Source organism: Dipteris shenzhenensis, chromosome 26, assembly GCF_047967505.1.
Source record: "Dipteris shenzhenensis isolate YYH24624 ecotype China chromosome 26, Dip_SZ_1.0, whole genome shotgun sequence".
NCBI classification, from domain to species: domain Eukaryota; kingdom Viridiplantae; phylum Streptophyta; class Polypodiopsida; order Gleicheniales; family Dipteridaceae; genus Dipteris; species Dipteris shenzhenensis.
In genome coordinates, this window is record NC_141621.1 from 18,780,963 (window position 1) to 18,804,081 (window position 23,119).

The window sequence follows — 23,119 nt, forward strand, 5'->3', positions numbered from 1 at the left end:
GATGACATCTTGGTATATAGCCGAACGCTAAAGGATCACATTGAACACCTCTGGATTGTCTTAGTTATACGAAGACATCATAAGCTCTATGCCAAGATGAGTAAATGTGACTTCTTTATGAAGGAGATCATTTACTTAGAACACAAGATTTCTTCTGAAGGTATTAGCATTGATCTAGATCGTCTCCAGAAGGTTTTGGAATGGCCCATCCCTCAGACAGTGAAACAACTTCGTTCTTTCCTAGGATTCACGGTTTTTCTACGGAAGTCTGTGCATGATTATTCGCACATCACGAAACCCCTGACCAACATACTGAAAGGTCGTGGACGCAAGTCTACCCAGTCGATCTCTTAGAATGATGCATTGAACAAGGCTTTTGAAACCCTGAAGTTAACTATCAAGGAAGCACCCATTCTTGCATTACCTGATCCTACCCGGCCCTATGTTTTAGAGGCCGATGCGAGTGATTTTGCGATTGGGGCAGCTTTATTCCAAGAGGGCAGACTTGTAGCTTTTGAGAGTAAAGCTAAGACTAACCATTCTACACTTTGCAAAACATAAACTCAAGTGTCGCACATGTTCCACTCTTTTCCTAAATACTGAAAAATCATCAAGGAGGACTTTCATAAAAGATGTAAGATACTCAGCAAATACCTCTTGGATGTACTTTTGAAAGGTTGGTGGAGCATTCTTAAAACCAAAGGTCATGACATTAGAAGCAAATACTCCCCACTCAGTGACAAATGCTGTTTTGTACTTATCTTCAGGGGCTATTCTTATCTGGTTGTAGCCACTGAAACCATCAAGAAAACTATATATTTCATGACATGCTACAACAACTAGCAAAGAGTCACAAAATGGTAGAGGGAAAGGGTCAGTAATGGTGGCAGCATTTAGCTTTCTGTAGTCCACACATATTCTGAGTTTTCCATTCTTTTTCGGCACAATGACAATAGGTGAAAGCCATGTAAAATGGGTGAGAGGATATATAAAACCAACTCTCAACAACTTATCAATCTCTTCTTTGACTTGCTTTGCATAGTTGGGATTCATTCTGTATCTTCCTTGCACCATTGGGATAGCATCTTGTTTTAAGTTGATCGTGTGTTGACAGAACTTAGGGTCTACTCCCTTCATGTCAGTATAATGCCAAGCAAAGATGTCTTTATACTCTGTCAATAAGTCCTTTAGTGCCATTTTGAAAGGTGGAGGAAGCCTTGTACTTACCAAAACTGTCTTGGGGTTGTCAGGGTCTCCAAGGTTCATCTCTTCCAAGTCATCTTGTCGGACTCTGACACTCTTTTGCATATGCTCCTCAATTTGAGTTTCAGCTTCTAGGATGGCGTGTGCAGCTAATTTCTGATTGTCCTCTTGTAGGGTGTCATCTGGGTCAGCATGATTGTCACTTGTTATTTTGTGGTTGGTAGAAGCTACCTCCGACTGCTTTTCGACCGTGTTCTGTTCTGCAGTGGTTGGATGTAGGTCAGGCTCCTGTGTTTGTTGATTTGAGCATGTATACCGATCAATGATTTTGATTACATCAATTTAAAATATGAGGCAAACAATAGGATTTCTCCTAAGGAAAATTTCCTCCTCATCTTCCTCAAATTCATCTATCATGTTGATGCCCTCTGCTTGTAGTGGCTGAACTTGTCTAAGGAAGCTTCTCTTTGAAGAGAGATTGATTTTAAACTTCTTTTTGCCTTTCCTGATCGTTATTCTTTCTGATCCCCAGTCTTGTTTTACTTTGGCAGCTCTCAGCCATGGCCTACCCAATAACATTGAATAGGCACAATCTCTTTCCTCCATTCTGAGTACTACAAATGTGACTGTAAAGGATAGTCCCATTATGCTAATTTCTTATCCTCTTAGTATTCCAAGAGGTTGTATTCTTCTTTGATCAGCCATTCTAACCTGAAATGGTATTGGTGCAAGTTCATTGCAATAAAATTTCTTAAATAGATCTTCAGAGAGGATGTTTACTCCTGATTCTCCATCTACCAATACTTCTGGTATCCTTTGCCTTTCATAATCCACATCTATGAGTGGGACTTCATAATCCACATCTTCAATGGTGGATGTGTAAATGTCGGGTGTTTTCCCTTCATCTTCACTCTATGGATGATTTTTTGTTTGAGGAATGGCCTTAATTGGTTCTTGAATGCTGGAACAAGATTCAGACGTTTATCCAATGTGATCTGAACTTTGGAGTCCAAAAGCTCTTTAAAGAAGAGTGTAGGGTCTTCATGTTCATATTTTGTCTTTTCTTGCATCTGACTTCTGTTCTTCAATGTGTTGTCTACAATTGAAACCTCTTGCTCCTCTTTGATTTCTGTCAGCTTGACCTTGTCACCTCTGTTTTCATGCTCTGCTAAGTCCGAGCTTGTTCCGTCCTAAGGGAATTCAAAATGATGCTGCAAATACATTCTTGCAAGACATGCAAGAAATGTTGCAGTTTGCCAAGGAGTCTATTAGAAGTGCCCAAGATCCGGACAAATTTCATGCTAATAGACATCGTTCACCCAGAGAGGAATGATGGTATATTTGTGTATTCCCAAGGAATCCAAGAGCCTAAGTACTGGTTTGTTTCCGTTATTATCCCCCAGGTATTGTGGTCTATTCAAGGTTGTTAAAAGAATTGGACCAGTTGCATATAAACTAGAATTGCCTCCTGATGTTAAAGTACATCCAATGTTTCATGTCAACAGACTGAAAGAGTTACTGGGTGCAAATGATCAACTTGTTTCTCCTCAAGAAATAATAGAAGTTACCGATTTGACTTTTATTCCACACGAACCTGAGAGTATTCTTGAATTTCGTGAAAGACAGATTCGCTCAACAGAGTGTTTGGATCACTAGTCTATGCTTTTGTTCCAAAATAGGTCAAAGCTTGATGATAAGGGCATCAAATGTATTTTTGTTGGGTATAGTACTGAGAGCAAGGTGTTAGACTCTATAATTCTTGTACCCTAAAACTCATCATGTTGCCTCTAATGAAAATGAGAGAATGATTCCTGAGATACTTGGGATGCCACTTGAGATGTGATGGGCCTGCTGAGTCGCAACATCATGAGGTAGATCCTCTTGCTTCACATGTGTCTGAGGAACCAACTCCTGCCTCAAAATGAGGTAAATCCTCCTGCCTCACATGTTTCACATGCAGCCAGCTATCGGGCATGGACAACCCATTGTGTATAAACGTTGTGAGATACAAAGAGCAAGTGGTACTGCCAAAATGGGCTAGGTTAACCATTCATGATGCACAAGCTCAGCCCTCTTTAGGGTGGACAAGGACAAGCACAAAGCAAGCTAATGTTGAGGTCTATTATGCCTTGATGAGCACTATTATGGATGCTCAAAGCGAGCTTCAAAACATTTAAGGATGCAAGAGTCATCCTTTATGGCAGAAAGCTATGGTATCGAAATTAGGTCCCTTGAAAGGAATGCCACTTGGGATTTTTTATTCTCCCATTGGAAAGAATACTGTGGGCGCCCAAAAGGATCTATTATGTTAAGTAACATTCAGATGAAACGGTGGAGAACACAAGCTTGTCTAGTTGCCAAGGGGTATGCACAGGAAGAGGAAATCAACTACGAGCAAACTTTTGCTCCAGTAGCCAAAATGACTACCATTCCTTGTGCGACATCCTTAGCTACATGTTATGGGTTATTGGTTTACCAAATTGATGCTAAGACTTCCTTTTTGAATGGGATCTCAAGGAGGAGGTCTATGCGTAGAAACCACAAGGATTTGTGGTTAGTGGACAAGATACAAGGTGTGCAAGCTTAAGAAAATACTCTACGGTCTCAAACAAGCACCATGTACACGATATCACAAGATACTTCAGTTTTTTCTGCCCAAGGGTTTTGTCAATACTCACACTAAGCCTAATTTTTCCGTTCTGCAAGACAAATCAGGTTTGATCATCCTCGTTCTCTATGTGGATAATATCATACTCATTGGTATTAGTGATCAGAAAATTGCTGAGTGCAATCTATGAAAGATGAGGTCACGACCAAGGATCCAAGAATCAGCAATAGGTGCCCAAGAGAGCAATTCTTTTTAAAGCAGATCTATTGTTCCCTGTAGTTGGGAGCATAAATAATAAGAAAACCAATCTTGTCCCCATTAATCAAAAAGATAATCCACTATGCTCCAAAGATAAAATGGCAAGAGAATTGGTGGCTCAAAATAAAATGTATATTCTCCCTCTAGTGGCAAGAAAAGAAGGCTAAAATGTGTGAATTTCATTCTTGGAGGGCAGCTCGTCTTTCTGTTTGTGTTTCTGGGTTGCATCCATTTTACTGTTGTGCAGGAATGGCTGTGGGAAGAGGTATGCTCGGCAACAAAAATCACATCATGGCTGTGGTCGGAGATGGTGCCATCCATGCCCATGAAGCAATGAGCAATGCAGGATTTGTAGATACCAATAAAATTCTTATCCTGAACTACAACGAGGGCAGGTCCATTGAATGTAATTCACCTTGTTCTCATTTAAAAAAAAGAAAGACCATATATTAAAGTATGAAAAACGCCCCAAGAGCAGAGTGATGAAGGCAAGAATACATCATGTGTACCATGTGAAAAGACCAAAGAGGGTCAAGCCCTAATCAACAAACAAATCCAGGGTTGAGGCTGAAAACGCCACCTCAAACTTGTAGTGAACTTCAAAAGAAAGGACACCCTCCTTAATGAAAAAAGTCCTCCTAGTAAAATCAATCTTGGAGGATCCCTGCATACTTGACCAAGTGACCATCAAAGTGTGTACATTATTTGTCCAAATACTAGTCATGGCGTGAGAAGGATGGACTTCAAAACCATCAAGTGCCTCGTTTTTTACCAAGCTAAATAAAAACTAGAGTAGATCTTTCTTACATTCTCTCTCTTGTATGCTCTATCTTCTTGATATCTCTAATTCTTTTACACTTTCTCCTTTTTGTTTACCCAATCTCTTTTTTCTCCGTTCTATTTTATCTCCATTCTTTGTGTCATGTGCATGGTGTACCTAGGGTTGGATATTAGGTGAACATGGGTTACGGGATAGCACAGGGCTGGATGGCTATTTTTAGCCGAGATTGATTCATATATAGTGCTCGCTTTATATGGAGGAGCTATTCATAGCATTGTGCTATCTATAGCAGGTTTCCTTCTATATAGAGGGAGGGCCAGTGCTATTGTGTAGATCAGTTGAGCGCTCCTCAACTGATGGATGGGGCTTGGACCCAGGCCGGGACTCTGGCCATCTACATGGCGGATCATAGGTGGTGTATCGAAGGTCCTCTGGACGGGCTCAGGTGGTATGGGACGCCTGGGTTAGATACGGGCCTATGGATGAGTCGAGCTGTAGCCCACGTGCTCGGGGGTGGTCGGGAGGATCAAGGCACCTGCGCTATGATTCTGGTTGTATTGAGGACGAGATTCTAGGTCAGTGATAGGATCAAATCCTGTGGGGTCGTGTCATTTGGTATCAAAGCCGTCCTATCACGATTGAATTCAACGCGAGGTATGCAGAAAAGATGTCTTCCAGGTACGCTTTTTGAGATTGCTCTTGCAAAACTGAAATTCCGCTCATGTATGGGCTGAATCGTTGGCCGATGATGTGCGCTCATGATTGGGAGAGTTGTGGAAGAAATAGAAGTCCATAGGCTGTGTGCTCTCTCTCGGTTGCTACGTGTTTGGAAATCGTGATTCCCTGAGAAGGGTAGGCGATGAGAAGACTCGATGCTTTCAGCAAGAGATATGAGGATGGATCGTTTCTGACCTATAACTACCCACGCTTGGGTTGTTGATGTGATTGGTTGTGTGGGGACGTGTGAGTGGGCTGGTTAGGGAAAGAATCCGCTCTAGGTTCTCAAGGATGAGATTCCTACCCTAGAGACCTAGATTTGCTGCAGTTGAGAAGTAGGAGGAAAGAGAGGGCATTCATAAACTAGAGAACGGCATGTGTAGGAGATTTGGGCATCAGAGATAAGGGCGATATGATTGGGGCAGGCGCTTGGCTTTGGGAAGGAGCGTATGGCCTGATTTTAGCGCGTTTTGGCTATTTTTGTCTGGCTGGAGAAAAGCGGAACCAGATCTATTAAAAGCGAGACTGTTTTTTGTTTAAAAAAAGCAGGTTGCTTTTTTGTTTTTCTCTAGGAAGGAAAGCACTTGCTCTAAATCAAGCACCCACCCTAAATTCGCCTAGCTTTTGATGGCCCTTCCTGGCTATTTATATACCTGGGATTTCTCTCTCTTTCTCACTTCAGCACTTCGGCGCATGAAGGCGAATTTCCCACCCTCTTTCCGTCTGAGATCAGCCTATCAGATTCCGCCATCTTTCTTGCTGTCCTCTACTCGCCTTCTTCCTTGATTCCACGCAGCCCCAGATTCTCTTTTTGTTAGTGGGAAGAGCACGCGTTTGGACGCAGTTGTTTTTCTTCTAGTCCCTCTCCCGTGCGAGATATTTTCCAGCCATGGAAGGACATCAAAGTAATGAGACACCTACGTTGGATTATTGTTTTATTGAGATGGAGGATGAGGCTACATTGGAGATTAATCCTCGTAGACCTCATGACCTGCTACGAGAGATGGATTCCTTGATGGATGAACTCTGGGCAGCTCTTCACTACTATAAAACCCCTCAGTACCAGAACTATATTGAAGAAGGCTCATGCTATTCTAAATGTAGACAGCTTGTTTTAGAGTCTTTATGCCGCTTCCAAGTTATTGAGAAGCGATGAAAAAATTGAAATCCTCAGTTTTGACTGACACCTAATTATTTTTTGCTCGACTGGATCTTTTGAACCACTCTTGGTTCAAGAAGCTCCCCAATTTTGTATGAATTGTAAACTGTCTTGTTAGTAAATTGACCAAGTTTTGGTTAATTTGGGTTTGATTTGTAACTAGTGGCATTTATAATTTGATTGGTTTTTTCAAATTATATAACGTGTACTTTTGTTCCATATATCTTGCAGTTTTTTAGATATATGGTACATTGAGGATGCATGAGACTTTGTTACATCTTAAACTAGACTTAACTAAGGCAATTGGATTTCCCTTTCTCGAATCTTGGTGCGTAGATTCCTGTTTGGTTTCTATTTGAAGTTTTGATCTCGATGTGATTGTGAGTTATGACGTTTCTTCGAGTTACCATTGGACATATGAAGGTTCTTATTGATTAGACCATGATCCGTCTTGTTGGATACCTTCTTTGAATCATGTCCAAAGGCGGGGTCATTCTGATTCTCACTCTTTTAGCCCGAGGTCATGGATAGTCAGGATTCAAGAGTTGTTAGGGATGCTACCTGCTTGTTTTCTTCTTTAACCTATTGGTTGGGGTATTGTAACACAAGGGGGTGATATGATCACATTAAGAAAAGGATTGAGAATGGATTTGCCACCCTGACTCAATCTAGGATCATCTGAGTTGAAGAGGGATTGGCTACCTGATTCACTCATATTGTCCACTGAGTTTTTTATTTGTAGTATACTTTGGTGGTATGGGACACTAAGGTATGTTACATTTAAGATTCTCTGATGTGGTGGTATAATCCAGCATGAAATAATACCCAAGGACCTCTAGGGTGAAGTACAAGAAGGCTGAATTGAATTGGGGGAAACCTGATTAGATTTTTTACAAGGGCTGACTAAGATTCTTTACCCTGAGAGAAGCCATGTATTTTTTTTGGGTTCAACCCTGGAGCTCCTTAGTCTAGACTCAATCTCGGGGAGGGTTACCACATCTCTTCTGATGATGGTCTGTCAGTGCCTTGTTTGGAACTTGATGTTCCTAGATAAGAGATCCTAAGAACTGGATGATCCTGTGATAGGAGCGGTTTATTGTGCACAAGTTTATACAGGATATTCGGTAGTGGATCTTATTTTTAGAGATTTCGGATTGTATGTTTCCGTAGTCTTTGGATCACATAGGATGCTATTCCTATGATGGTTGACTATATACATGTCTAGAACAATACCATTGACTGGATATAGCCAACTGAATTTTTACTGATTATCCTCATGTAGGGGCATTTCGAGGATAGATCAAGGGGACCATATCTTTGGTCAAGATTTTGCCCATTGATACTTCCATGAAGATTCTTCCATCATGAGTTATAAACGAATACCTAATTGTTCTGCGATGGAAAGTCTGTCATGTATTTCAACCCAAGAATTTGAATTACAAGGGTATTCCGTTGAGGGATTTTCTGAATACTAAGTAATTCAAGAATTAGGGTTGATAGAAATTGCAACCCAAAATTTGGCCTCTAGGGGTTCAATTGATGGGGTTGTTCGAACAATGATTCCTCGATCTCAACCTCAGATTTTGAGTTCAAGGATACTCAATAGATAAGGTTGATAGAATCATTTACCTTCAGGTACAGATTTTACCATGCTTGTGTCCGGGATATGTCACCGGAACTAACTCTGTGGATTTAGGCGTTATTGGATTTCTCGAGGAGAATACTCGACGATATGTAACCTTGTTCAGCTTGAGAGATTTACTTTCCTTGGGTTGGTTATCAAAGATTGTGGCTTTGGCCTAAGATTCTCTTTGATTTGAATCTCATGGAAAGTATAGCACACTCAAATTGATAGTCAGAGTATAGTTATTGGCATTGACTCATCTTCACAGAGAGTTTTCGGGCTTTCTAGTGAACTCAGGAGTGAGTTCTTAGAGGAAGGGGAGTATGTCATGTGCATGGTGTACCTAGGGTTGGATATCAAGTGAACATGGGTTACAAGATAGCATAGGGCTGGATGGCCATTTTTAGCCGAGATTGCTATATATAGAGATTGATTCATATATAGTGCTCGCTTTACATGGAGGGAGCTATGCATAGCATTGTGCTATCTATAGCAGGTTTCCTTCTATATAGAGGGAGGGCCAGTGCTATTGTGTAGATCAGTTGAGCGCTCCTCAACTGATGGATGGGGCTTGGACCTAGGCCAGGACTCTGGCCATCTACATGGCGGATCATAGGTGGTGTATTGAAGGTCCTCTGCACGGGCTCAGGTGGTATGGGACGCTTGTGTTAGATACGGGCCTATGGATGAGTCGAGCTGTAGCCCACGTGCTCGGGGGTGGTCGGGAGGATCAAGGCACCTGCGCTATGATTCTGGTTGTATTGAGGATGAGATTCTAGGTCAGTGATAGGGTCAGATCCTGCGGGGTCGTGTCACTTTGCTATGTTTCCATATACCTTCCTCCTTTTCGTCTCTTCTTTTGAAGCAAGGGGTGTGGTTTGTCTTGCCAATCTTTAGTATGGAGAGCTCCCCATGGCAGTTCCTTCACCCCATCTCATGAGATTCAGAGTTATCCTTTCAAAAGGAACTAATGTTTGTGAAAGAGAATCGATCCATGGCTATGTTCCAGTATATGCTTTTCTTGAACTAGAGAGCTCCCCATGGGAGTTTGGAGTTCTCTTTTAGAAAAGGAACTAATGTTTGTGAGATAGCATTCAAGGTTGAGGCTAAGAGTGCCAACTCTACCCTAAAGAGAACTCGAAGACACTCAAAGTCCTAAGGAAAAAAGTCCTCTTGGTAGAAGCTGCTTGGAAGAAGACCCCTATATGCTCACCCAAATAGCCATCAAAGTGTTCATAGTATCTTTTCAAATACTGGCCAATGTGTGTGAAGAGTGGACTTGGGAACCATCCAAGGCCACTAAGCATCTAGATCTCTTAAATTTCCACACCGATATGCTTGCCAGAATCTCCCAATAACTATCCGTAGAGGCATGCGCAGGTCTGTAAGTAGAACTGTGAACATCATCCAGAGAGCATGGCCCAACCAAATGTCCTTGAACCGAGAGAGCCCAAGAAGATCATGTCTCTCATGTAAATGTTGGAAACACGTTGAAGAAGCCCACAATTTTGAGCCAAATGATCGTCATGAATTCGCCCACGAATGTCCACACAAATGGCGATGAGGCTGCTCACAAAATGGATGAGGCAAAGTGCTCGGATGACAAAGCAAGACAAGGTTGGGAGTGAGCAATGGATCTGCTACCAAATGTTGAAATTGAATGATGAGAGAGACAGGAGTGTGCATATACAAACGAGAGGAGCACAAGTACTTTATTCGGCAACAACTAAAAAGTATAAATAGTAAGACTAGTTCTACTGTGTATGCACATTATATCCATCATGTCCACCATTGCCAATCCACCATAATCAATGCTTTATGAGAGCTCTTTTCCATGAAAGATACTTCTATTAAGTATGAAAAAAGCCCCAAAACGCAAAGAGCTCAAGAAGTACATTACACATGGCATGAAAATAAATTTAGAGGACAGAGACATACTCAACCAAAGGCTACGATTGAGGCTGAAACTCGGCTGAAAATGCCATTCCTATAGTAACCTTTGAAAAGGAGGGAGAAGCACTACATATCCCAAGGAAAGTAGTCCTCCTGTCAAAATCAAGAACTTCAGAAGTGATCAATCCATTCCCACTCCCCTCAGAGTGACCTTGTATGAGGTGCCTACTTAAGGACCTCTTTCTTCTTCATTCTATAAGCAAGTATTCTGATTTTGTGTCCACTCTACTCTTTCCTTTCAGTATTCCAACATGGTATCAGAGCCCTTTGATCCCCCTTGAGCCCATTTCTGCCACATCATCATCTTCTTCTTCTCTATTTTCCTCTTTCTTCCCAAAATCTTTGAGAGCTTGGTTCTCCATCTACAAACGGCCATTGCCCAAACCCTCTGAGCTGGAAACTCCTCTAGTATGGGCGAACTTCCACCTGCAAGCAATTGAAAAAAAAACGTCTGTGGTGGCTGCCATTCTCCAAACAGCGAATTTCTTCTGTTGCTCAATACTCCCTGCCTGCTCCGCCATTGCCTGAGCCCTCTTAGGAGTAGATGGGCGACCTCAAGACGAAGATTTTGAGCCATTTTTCAGGTCATTTGGTTCAGTAACGAGGGAGAAATCGTCAAAACTCAGTTTCAGCCTGTAGCAACTCTCCCGGGCAAAAGTGCGCACCATTTCGTCCAACCTCTGTGTTGGACCTTCTCTGGTACATGAGCTTTCTTTTGCTTCAGAAAGCCCTCTTTTTCTTGCTTTGAACAGAAAGCCCTCTTTTTCTTGCTTTGAAGAGTGAGCTACAAGCCCTCCAAGTTCAGCTTTTCAGTTTTGACAGTTTTGGACAAGTTTTTGAAGATGATGCTACATAAAATGCTACTCTAGCATTTCTGGTTTTTTGAAGCTTTCAATAACTTCAGTACAAGTGTGGATTCAGTTTTGTTTTGACTTGCTAGACCTGGTTTTGATTGGAAAGTGTTTATTTCACCCACTTCTATGAAGCATGTAAAAGGAAGCATCATTGTTTGAAATCTAGTCACTACTATTGCTCATACTTTGGAAGTATTTTAGTTATATTTTTGCCTTGTAAGAGAGATAGACACTGCCCAATATCTGGGTTAGACCCTCTCATGGCTACCTTATATAATCTTGAGAAGTTCAATGGAAAGGGCTTCCATACTTGGCAAATGAAGGTGAAATTTGCATTGATGCGGGAGAACTTATGGGGACTTGTCAAACCTACTCCTACCGCTTCTTCTACGGCCTCCAATGCTGGACAATCTTCAACTCCGACACGACCGGCAAGGGATCCAGCAAGAGAAGAAAAAGCATATGGTATAATTGCTTTAGCTTTGGGTGATGATTACATACATCATATCTCTGACTTGGAGTCTCCTTCGGAAGCTTGGTAGAAGCTAGACTTGATTTTTGGTGCAAGCTCTCACATTTCTAAACTATCACTTAAAATCTCTTTCTTTGAATTAAAGATGGCAAGTGATACTACTTTAGCTGCTCATGTCAACTATATGCGGAGTCTTATGACTCAGTTAGCTTCTATCAACTCTCCTATCACCCCTGATGATGCTATGGCAGTGCTACTTAAGAGTATGCCTGAAAGTTTTGATCACATTGTTAGCACTTTGAAGAATCTTCCCAATCCAAACCTTGAAGGCATTATCTCAGCTCTCCAAGAAGAAGAAAGACATATGGAGTTAAGGAAAGGCAATGACACTGCTTATGTTATGAAATTCCAGAAGGGCAAGTATTCTCCTTGCAATCACTGTGGAAAGACAAATCACCTTTCAAAGGACTGCTTCAAAGTTAATCCATGCAAGCACTGTGGCAAAAACAACCATAGTGAGAAGTTTTGCAGAGACAAAGCAAAGACAGAAAATGCAAATCTACTTACAGTGAATTTGCCTCCACAAGATGAGACATCCCATGAAGATTATGCATTTTAAATCATCTCTATGTATGCTCCAGATCTCTCTTTTTATGTCAAGGTACTCAGCCTGGATAGTCCTCCAAAATGAATGAAAATAAACTATTGTGTTGTGTGTGTTTTGTAAACACCTCTGGTCACCTTATGATGTAGGCCATGTGTATGTTTTGTTCCATGGTACCTCCTGCAGACATTGTGTGCATGTACATGCAGGGGAGATAACCATTGGAAGGTCTGTTTGTATCCCTTTCTGTTTACCTTACACCCAAGGGAACCCTTGCTAGCATGAGAACCTAGCCATAGATTAATCCTTGACCACCATGAGATGGCATGAGAAACTATGAGACTAGATGTATCCTTGACATAGCCTGAGGCATTTCCTTGAGGGGGGGTTTGTTGGGATATCTCAAGGTGTATGCCTCAGGCACACCTTATGTTTCTATGTGTGAGTGCTAGAGGCACAGTTAGGTGCCCACAAGCACAGTTAGGTGGTGGAAAAGCCACATAGGATGATTGAGTGAATCTAGGAGCAGATTGAGGAGATGATTGTGGAGCTTTGAGGTCATCAGTGATGTCAGTGACCTTGTATGAGGTGCCTACTTAAGGACCTCTTTCTTCTTCATTCTATAAGCAAGTATTCTGATTTTGTGTCCACTCTACTCTTTCCTTTCAGTATTCCAACAAAAGCATCCCCATCAACCATAATATCCCCATTTGAAGCCCACTGAAGACCTATGACTTGAAGTAGGATACCTATTCTCGAGAAAGCTCCCATCCAAGAATGCTTTATGAGGTTAGAAATGATCTTGAGGTAGAAAATCGTGAGATTAGCAATAAATAGAAACATATCACAAGGGCTATGCTGGCAAGCAAGGGGAAATTTTTAATCAAAGAAATCAATTGTATAGTTTAAAAAATTAGAGTTTGTTTAACTATGATTTCATTTAAGAAAGAGAAGTTGCAATTGTGAGGGGAAATTTTAATCGAAAAAAAACAGTTGGATAGTCCAAGAACTTGATGATTTTGTTGAAGCAACATACCTTCAAAAAAGCAGGTAAATAAATGAATCTATGGGGTAAATTTATAAGATCAAGGAGGAAAGGGAAATGTTTACATACATGCCATTGGTCTTCTTGCCATGAGCCTCTATACATTGCTTTATACTTGCCACCATTAACAATCCAAAAGGTACCTAGTCCTTCTCGTTTGCCATTCTTCCATTCACCCTCATATCTATTTCCATTTCTGTAAGTATGGATGCCTATTCCTTCAAGACAATATCATTACTAGACATATTAGCACAATCATCTTTGTTGTCTTACATTGACGTCAAAATAAGGTGACGTGTTTGGATAATTTCATGATTGAAACTTTTGTGTAATGGAACATATCATCAAGAGATATTCAGATTTCAGCAGTTTATTTAATGCATACACATTTTAAAATGCTGAAATTCCAGATATCCCTTTGCATTGGGATGCATTCCAAATTTCCAAAGCCCACAATGCATAAAAATCAGTCTTGGATGTTAGAACTCAATAATACCTTTGCAATGCACACAATATACTAAAATATTCAAGAAAAATCTGCTTACGACTATCAAGTGGAATGACATCTTAGGGTAGTAGGGGTTGAAGGGAGAGGGAGAGAGCTTATGCCAAATGATTCTGATGATATCAAAGGAGTTGCATGTGAAAATAAGGTGTACTTGAGGAGAGCGGAGAAGATGCTTCCTATAGACCAAACAAAGCACTTGAGAGGAGTGGAGAAGAGGCTTCTTGTAGACCAAACAAGGTACAGGAAGCAGTGCATAAGATAGAAGTCCTGCAGTAGCTCACAACCAATCCGAACTGTGGCAAAGTTTCATTGAGGCTCTTGTGGACTTGGACCACAATGAGCAGTGTACTTAAACCAGAGTTGCGACTCAAAAGAAGAGCTATAAAGTGGAGAACCACAAAGGAGGAAGAAGCTTTTTGTCACACTTGCAAAGGTCAAGAGGTAACATCCCCTCTTCTTTTGTAACCGTATCTTCATCAGGAGTCACTTTGCCAAGGGTGGAAACAACCTCAGCACCTCAACAGACCCAACCATAATTGTTGCTGCTTCATTTTACCACCCGAACTTCATATCATCCCTAGCCTCCACAGTACCATACCTCTTGGTTCTCAATTTGCAATACCTCTTGCACTGGCCATGTCATTTGCACCATCCATACCTCTCCCTACTTCCCTTTCCTCTTGATGTCATTTCCCACCACAGACGTCTTTCTCGACTGCTTACACTACTTCCCTTCCTATCTTCAGTTCATTTCCGCCACCTATGTCTTTCTCAATTGCTTACCATCATACATGGCTTCTACCCCCCCACCTGTGTCTTTTCCAATTATTCTGGTACCCTCCATGACTTCAATACCTCCGTGTACTCTCCATCTAGATTTACGTTAGTAGTGACTTTTGCACCAGTGTGGTCTTCCCCAATGGTCCTTGTCTCGCCTATACCCTCCCCACCATATTTCCTATGGCAGACTCTCTTTAATCTATTGGGAATCCCCTCAATTGTTGTACCAGCTTTGGGGACAATGGGAGAGGAGGCGGAAGCATTGTGTCAACCATGGAAGCCCTCAGTTTCATAGAGAGGGGATGACTTATTTTGGGCTGCCAAACAAAGTCCACATGAAGACAGAAAAAGTTCAAGGGACAATTGAAGAAGAATGTTAGGCGCATGTAAGAGACTTCCTCAAGAACTACAAGGCTAAAGGGATGGAAAATGAGCATGCCCTCTTTTGTAGAAGATGCTGTGGATGTATGGTATAGTCAGTTCTCCTTGGATCACTCCTAGACATGGTTGGACTTGAAGGATGACTTTCTAAGAGCTTCAAATTGGAGAAGTTTGAGCACATGATAATCCAAGAGTTATCACTATCATGGCAAAGCCAGAGGACAGTATCTCTGTGCAACGAGATGAAGGTACTAGCAGCCAAGCTGCCCATCCCACCTAATGGAGAAATGAAAGGGTGGTTCTGGCTGCTCGTCTGAAGGGCACTATGTCAGATGCAATCGGCTGTCCGCGTTACACAAGTTGCGCCAGAGGAGCACATGTGACGTACCATGATGAAGGTTCCACACATATTTGTGCCTCTCCAATACAAACCAATCCATCTTTGCAGCCTGCTGTGTGGCCTAGTATACTTTCCTTGCATTCTCGACACTCCTCAGCTCAACCTCAATTTGAGTTTGTATCTGGGCTCTAAATCTGACTCGTTTATGCAGCCATAGAGGGCAGCATCCAGCCATCTACTTTTATTTCAGGATCTTCTCACACGATGGAACTCGGGGATATACAGCAGCCTCCAAAGCTGTCTGGTAGGCAGCTCCAGCTATAGGTTCAGGCAAAGTGATGCCTCAAGGAGGCAAAATTGTGGGAGAGGATACACAAGTACATGGGGTATAGGATGTCGACAGCCTACCTCACACAAGGCTTGGAAAAATCTTTTTGAGGGAGGATTATTGCCACTTCTGGCTGTGCTCCCTCTGTTTCATGAGAATGATATGCTAGCACATTACCTAGCTTCCTCATTAGACAATCATTCTCCAATGTTGCACAGGCAGCCTACAGAATCAAGATTATAAGCATCTCCTTTCTAGGATAAAGAAAAGGCAACAAAAATTTGTTTCAAAGAGGAGGATATGTATAATATTTTCAATATTCCCCTCCAAGAAGCCCTTGAAGCCAGTTCCCACACAACTAGGGCTCCCGCCTGTTACCTCACCCTCGATACTCTTGCACCAGTGCACGCTTTGGAATCATTGGAGGATATAGACATTGCAGCAGGTTTGAGAGGGCCAAGAGGTCCATGTACATGGCATAAAGGGTGATGAATTACACCTTTGCACAATGAGGCACAGCCCTCTTCAACTCCATAGGAGCATATGAAGGAGGATTTGGTTAAACTAAAAGATCGATTATTATAAGTCTCTTCAGATCAGGAGAAGACATGGCACTGGGCAGTAGCGTCTGCATGCAAAGGAAGAGGGCACGAAAACTGAGCATGCTGAACTGCAGCAGCAAAAGGACACTCGAAAGAATGCGAAAAGAGCAACATGCAGTGCTGCCATGAGGACCAACAAACTGGTTTGCAATAGCAAGCAGTGACACTGCGAGAAGGACGACACACCTCTGTGTTGTCAGAGCATGCCAAGGCTGATTAACACTTGGTGGTATAGAAAAAACAGCTTGCAGAGCCATTGAGCACATAAGAGATCTCCCAGCTCCAGTGCATCTCACAAATGCCTAATGTAAAACACACAGACCTGGAGAAGTCACATGCAGATCTGAAGATAGAGCTGCCATAGATTTGGGTCAATCTCTCTTACAAGCTAAGTATTACAAATACAACCTGAATACTACCATTCCAAAGTTAAGTACAAGGAACTGCACAATGTTATGGATACCATAAAGGAGACAACGATGCACAGCCCATTGCCATCGGAGCTTTCTAGTATTATTTCCTGTTGATGTGCATGAATATTTTCCTTCACTTTGGTCGAGCAAGCATTTGCTCCAAGACATAGTTTTGAGCTCTCTGAGTTGGCGTATATATGAACTTGCCTTGTCAATAAAGTAAGCTTTTTTCTCCCCAGATCTCATTCGACAAACTTATAAGGCCAAATGCTATTTCATTTTTGTTACTGCATTTTTTTGAAAGCATGAGAAGCCCACGGTTAGTTAGGTCACTTACGTGGCAACCAAATATTACCAATTCCTCCTATTCTCAAGGGATGGTGAATCATAGTGGCAGGGGAGATGTTATAGGGAATATGGAGATCGTTCACCTTGTACAAGGATGACATTGAGACCTCTTGTACATGGTGAAGGTGACCAGAAGAGACCGAGTGCAAGGGATGATCTAAAGACCAAAAGAGAACTTGTACAAGAGATGACTTGAATACCTCTTGTATAAGGTGAAAGACCTTGTACAAGGGATGATAGAAGAGACCTTGTACAAGGATGATCTGAAGACTTCTTGTCTGGTCCCTGCATTTGAACATGCAACCTAGCTGGTTCATTGTTAGTTCATCCGCTAGTCTTGGCTGTTCAAGCGTTGCCTTAAGTAGTGCCATTTTCTTACGCTGTCTGAGCTTAGCGTTACGTGCTCTGGCTTCTTCGATGGCCTAGCGTTTCATCTTGGCTACCTCGGCCTTGAGTTCTTTTTCTCTATGGATGGCTTGAAGGGTAGGCAATGTGAGTGGTCCATAGTATGGCTCCCGTTATCCATCAAGGGTGGCTATTCAGCACGTCCCTTGTGGAGTGATTTCTACTATGCGGTAGGGACCCATTCCTCGGTACTTGAGCTTGCGCTTGGTGTTGCGGACATTGTAGAGGAGTGCCAGATCACCCTCTACAAGGTCTTTGTTCTTGAGGTTGCGGTCGAACCACTTTTTGCGTCATCCCTTCTCCACCTAGAGGCAGTAGGCTGCACGCAACCTTGTCTAGGGGGGACTACCATTCGGTGAAGGGGAGGAGAGAGGCTTGAGCTACTAGCTCATCATGTAGTGTTATACTAAGAGTTGATAGTGAATGAGGTTGAGACTGCTCATGCTTGTTAGCTTATGACTCTAGAAGAACTAGTTCTTAGTCCAATAGGTGTGTGTTCTCTCTGTGTATGTTCTTGTCATTCACACTTATCAAACATTCAGCCCTCTACTCAATTGTTTCATGTACATCTGTATTAGAGTGTCTTATGTGCATTTGTACCACAATACCTGGTGCACACTCGCACCATGCACCACAACGCTTTTCGTCCTTGCATTCCTTGTACATTACACCATTGCGTTTTGTTCTTTTGTATCACGAAGTAACAAGTACATCTCCTCGCATATAAGAGTACCATTCTCCCCTCTCAAAACCCATGCTATTAGCCAAAACAGATATGTACCTTTGGAAAGGGAAGCAATATGTGAATACATTCAATACCTCAACATAGCTGTAAAAATGGACATAATCCGATTACCTTATATCGCAGTGGAGGCAACAAAACACGAAGGATAGAAGGAGGGTACATGCAAGGATAGAATTGTTGAAATATTAGTGAATAGAGGCCATAGAGAACAATAGAGAAATCAGTTCCCCCATGGGAGACAAGGATACCTTCGAGAGGGACATGAAGGAACATGGTGGAAAAAGAGGGAGAGAGAGAGGGTAGGCTAGGAAGAGAGGAAGTGATACTCAAAAGGAGACATAATGAAATAGAAATGAAATGACTAGAGCAATGAACAACAATGAGAGTACTCACATGTAGACCAAAGATCTTGTAGCTTGATACTTGATTGATTTAACACTAGACAAGTATACCTCTTATATAAGAGCACACACACGCATATGAATGTTCACCTATGCATAGGGGATAACTCCCAATATGACACGTGGCATCCATAGATCACGAGACTAGAACTCACACTAGAACACAAATTTTTGACTCACTTTGGCTTCATATTCCAACACCATGGTTGTTAAGACACTCGTGTCTTATGATAAGACACTTAAGACACTTAAGACACGTGTCTTATCTTAAGACACCTTTAGACACTCTAGTGTTTTTTTTTTTTTTTTTTGGTGGGTGAGGAGTAACAACACACATTGAGTTTGACTTAGCCATGCTAGCATTGATGGTGACTTTGGATCTAGCAGTGGCAGTGACCTCATAGATTTAGATTGGGATCTTTAGAGATTTGAGTCTTGAGAGTCGAAAGCTTTCTTTCAATTATATGTATCGAGATGCAGTTTTCATTCATGTCACTTTAGTACTCAAAACTTACGTGCTCTTCAATCGTGAGTCTTAACTTTAACTTTTAAGTCTTGAGTGACGAGTCTTGACTCTTAACTACATTGTACAAGTGCATTGTTTCTTCTTGCATTATTTAAGTGTAGCTTATTGTACTTCTAGAATCTCGTAGCTAGCTATGCTAGCAAGTTGTACATTTGTATACTTATACATATATTAATTAAATATTTATTATTATAACCACAATGGCGTGTCTTACGTGTCTTATCTTTAAGACACTTTAGACACTCGTGTCTAAAGCGTGTCTAACGTGTCGTGTCTTAACGTGTCTTACAACCATGTCCAACACCCCCCCATGAAGGCAAGGTGAGAGACTACTGGAATGGAACCAAGAACAGAACATGACAATGATGGTCTAAGATGAGGGACTATTGGAATGGAACCAAGAACAGAACATGACAATGACAGTCATCAAACCGTGCACCCTATGCAACTCAAAGGCTAAAGTCTAAGCGTGTTCATAGGTTGATCCAAGCACTCACATGGCTTGAGACTCAACATGCTCAGAGGCTCACGTTATAGCATGGCTACATGACCAGCTCATAGATCTAGGAATACATCAACATCCTGGAACTCGGCCAGGCCTGATAACGAGACCTATCAAAGCCAATACATGGCTTCCACAATACATCCCCCTCTAAACCTATCAAAGCCAATACATGGCTCCCACAGTACATCCCCTCCTGGCTCCGGGGGCTAATGAGAGACATGGAGCCACACACCAAAACAAAATAGGAAAATACATCTTTTTAGGAGGACTATCCAAGGCAGAGAACCTTTGACTCAACACACATGATTTATTTGCATTCATTTTGGGGGACAACCTAGGGCAGAGTACCCTTGACTCAAACAAGAGATCTTTAGAGGAGAGGGGAGCTTCCATTTGTGAGCTTCTCTCATCCTCTAGATTGAGCAAGAAGAAGGGGAAGGTAGGAAGGGAGGCTCTAATACCACATGAAGGAACATGGTGGAAAGAGGGAGAGAGAGAGGGTAGGCTAGGGAGAGAGGAAGTGATACTCAAAAGGAGACATAATGAAATGGAAATGAAATGACTAGAGCAATGAACAAAAATGAGAGTACTCACATGTAGACCAAAGAGCTTGTAGCTTGATACTTGATTGATTTGACACTAGACAAGTACAGCTCTTATATAAGAGGAGACACACACATATGAACACCTATGCATATGGGATAACTCCAAATATGACACGTGGCATCCATAGGACACACTAGACTAAAACTCACACTAGAACACACATTTTTGACTCACTTTGGCTTCATATTCCAACAGGACATCTCCATTTTCAAAAAGATACCTGAGAAGAAAGAGAGTGCATGATGTGGCAAAAGGAAAACATAAGGACATATGCCACAAATTGCTTGATTGTCAAGTATACCAGCACATTAGGGAGATTCACAACATAGAGGACCTAACTTCTAGGGATCTGCTCAACCTTTATGAAAGGACAGCAAAGCAAGTTGGATCCTACATCAAAGAGCTTCTTGAATATTGCAAAAGGTTAACGGAAGGGAGCACATTGTATTAAAGACTATCCAAATCCCTCCATTATACTTCAACTACATAAGAATCACAAGTAGATTAGTGGACATATTTTCACAAAATCCTACAAAGAAATCCCTTTTATATGCATGCATTGTGATGCCACTCAAACGTTCTGGTCAATACATTTGAATATTATTACTAATTTTGCATCCTTGCCGATTATAACGCATATAGATTAAATGAAACTAGATTTCAAATCAAAACATTTACCATCTCTTTTGTTATGGCTCCAACAGCCCCGATATTGATCCCCGGTGACCCAATACACATTATGCCGAAAGCCCTCCTTCTCTGCTAGACGGTCATGCACTTTCCAGAACTGCTCTTTAGAAGAAACAGGACACTTTCGTAGCCTTGGAAATGCAGGGTTTGCACTCATTCTGATGCTTGAAATGGGGATGGGATGAGGAAATATCCAAACTGTTACAGAATTGTCCTGCTTCTTGGCTTTCGAAACCTCACGGGAATGTTGTGTGAACATTTAGACCTGAATAAAACTGATCTCTTCAACTACCATCATATGAGCTGTACTATATAACAAATAATATGATTTGTTTAACCCACTCTTTCGCAGAATATATCCTTTTAACTCATGTAGGATGTAAAATTACTTTAGAAAAGGATTCTATAGATATCTTTTCTTAATTACGTCAGGTTACAAAACTCCTATTTAGGTTTCATTTGAAGTCAACGCTGTGCGGTTTAACCGTTAGTATGAAATTAAATCGATCAGCCTATGATTAGTTCAAAACCGAAGAAACTTCAAACAAATGTCACCTTGAAGCTTATCTACACAGTACAACAAGAAGTTTGATTTTCCATCATGATTAGTATCTATCTTGTAGACTAGATAGTAATCAGATGATCATTTCTATCCCTGGTCAGGGTTCAGAACAAATTTCCAGCACTTAGATGTAGCGCAATTCACATACGAAAAACAAAATTGCAGCCAGGCAACAGGAAGAAGAATTTGAGCGCACAATTTTCCCTCCTTGTGGAATATCAAGGAAGAGCCAAGCTAGTGGACTATATGATCCTTCTCCTAAAACTGTGAACTTTTTCAATCCTCATATTTGTATATAACAAAGAATGGCAATCGTTTCGTTGATTCTTTACCCTTCAGAATGGCAAGTTTCACCATATTCATATGTCTCAGTGACAAGAATAGCTTGAATTTTCAACGAAAGAGTCTATATGAATAGATTATGATAAGCTTACTCAAGATGGCAATATTTTTTGAGGTCCCAGAATGTTTTTTCTCGTGCATCAAGTCATTGACTTGCTTCTTGACAAAACACATGCTGTTGAAGCTGCAGCATACCAATGGCTTCAATGTTGCTGAATCTTTTGATATTTAAGAACCTTTGCACTGGTTTTTTGACGACATCATCTTGAATAGCTATTATGTAAAACTTAATGTATTTTTACTATCTACTTTTACGCCTGTTTTGGACATTTCTCTGACGCTAATCTACGGTGAAACATGCACCTCAGCTGTCAATTTCATCTGCCAGGCAGAAGATGACTTCACAAAGGGATCAAGCTCCTCAGAGATGTCTTAGACTGGGAGAATAAGAGCACTTGGAATAAAAGGGTTGCGTGTCCTCATAAAGCTCGAAAGCAAGTGAAAACAATCACAATCAAAGAAAGAAAATTAATTTCAATTTCGTTATCAATTGTGAAAGAGACCATCGACTTTCAAAAATTACAATGTTATCATGGTCAATCGACTTGTCTCCCTGTCAAACGAGGAAAATGATCACATTGCAATTGCTTTAAGGTAAGCATACACGGTGGTCTGCATTGGCCGCAATCTAGACTAAAGCTTCTCACCCATTTTGTTAGGATTGCACTCAATCAATATTTGTTCGGCAGCCCACTATTCATGAGTCGTATAATCGTCTGCGCCAGCACATTTTTCTACATCACCCACGGCCGCTAAGAAGATGGGAAAAACCCAAAAGTCAATCAAAATTGAGGAAACAAAAAGGTCAATTTGCTTTGCAAACCGGGGCAGTATTCCGGGTGTTCATTTCGTTGCGAATCACGATGCATGCCAAACGATTAACTTGGGCGAAAACTCGGAGATTGCAAAGATTGAAAGGCGTGCTCGTTTGTTTAATTGTTTCCGCCACATAATTCTGTTTAATTGTTTCCGCGGCACAATATGCATTGCAAATGTTAGTCTGCCTTCCCCTCATAGAACTTTAAATCAAATTTCCTATTAATTATTTTGGAGAAAAGAAGAGGGGTGAAAAATAAGAGGGAAAAGCGCATGATTAGAGTAAGGGACAAATGGGGAAGGGGATGAGTTTCAATTAAACAATAATGGAGGGTAGGGGGCCTTAAAGAGGGATGCACGGGAGACCACTTATGAAGGGGTATTAAAGAAGAAGGGACTTCCTAAAGGGGAAGGGGAAGAGGGACCATTTATAATATTATGGTTAGCAATACGCATGCTATACCACACTATAGCTCAGTGGTA

General features: G+C 41.4%; 1 protein-coding gene across 3 annotated transcripts in view; it reads right to left on the reverse strand.

Moving 5' to 3' along the window:
- Positions 1-22,756, reverse strand: part of LOC147884771 (uncharacterized) — a 58,294-nt gene extending 35,538 nt beyond the window's left edge. Inside the window, exons 1-4 of one of the 3 annotated variants that reach the window (XM_087397873.1) lie at positions 22,644-22,756; positions 22,468-22,554; positions 20,845-21,121; positions 13,348-13,496 (exon numbers count right to left, since the gene is read on the reverse strand). In XM_087397873.1, the coding sequence (XP_087253999.1) occupies positions 13,348-13,496; positions 20,845-21,115 (420 nt within the window). In that variant the 5' untranslated portion in view covers positions 21,116-21,121; positions 22,468-22,554; positions 22,644-22,756. Of the gene's footprint in view, positions 1-13,347; positions 13,497-20,844; positions 21,122-21,852; positions 21,945-22,467 lie in introns of those variants that run through there. The other 2 variants (XM_087397874.1, XM_087397875.1) reach the window with 2 other exon arrangements.
- Between the last annotated feature and the right edge of the window lie 363 nt (positions 22,757-23,119).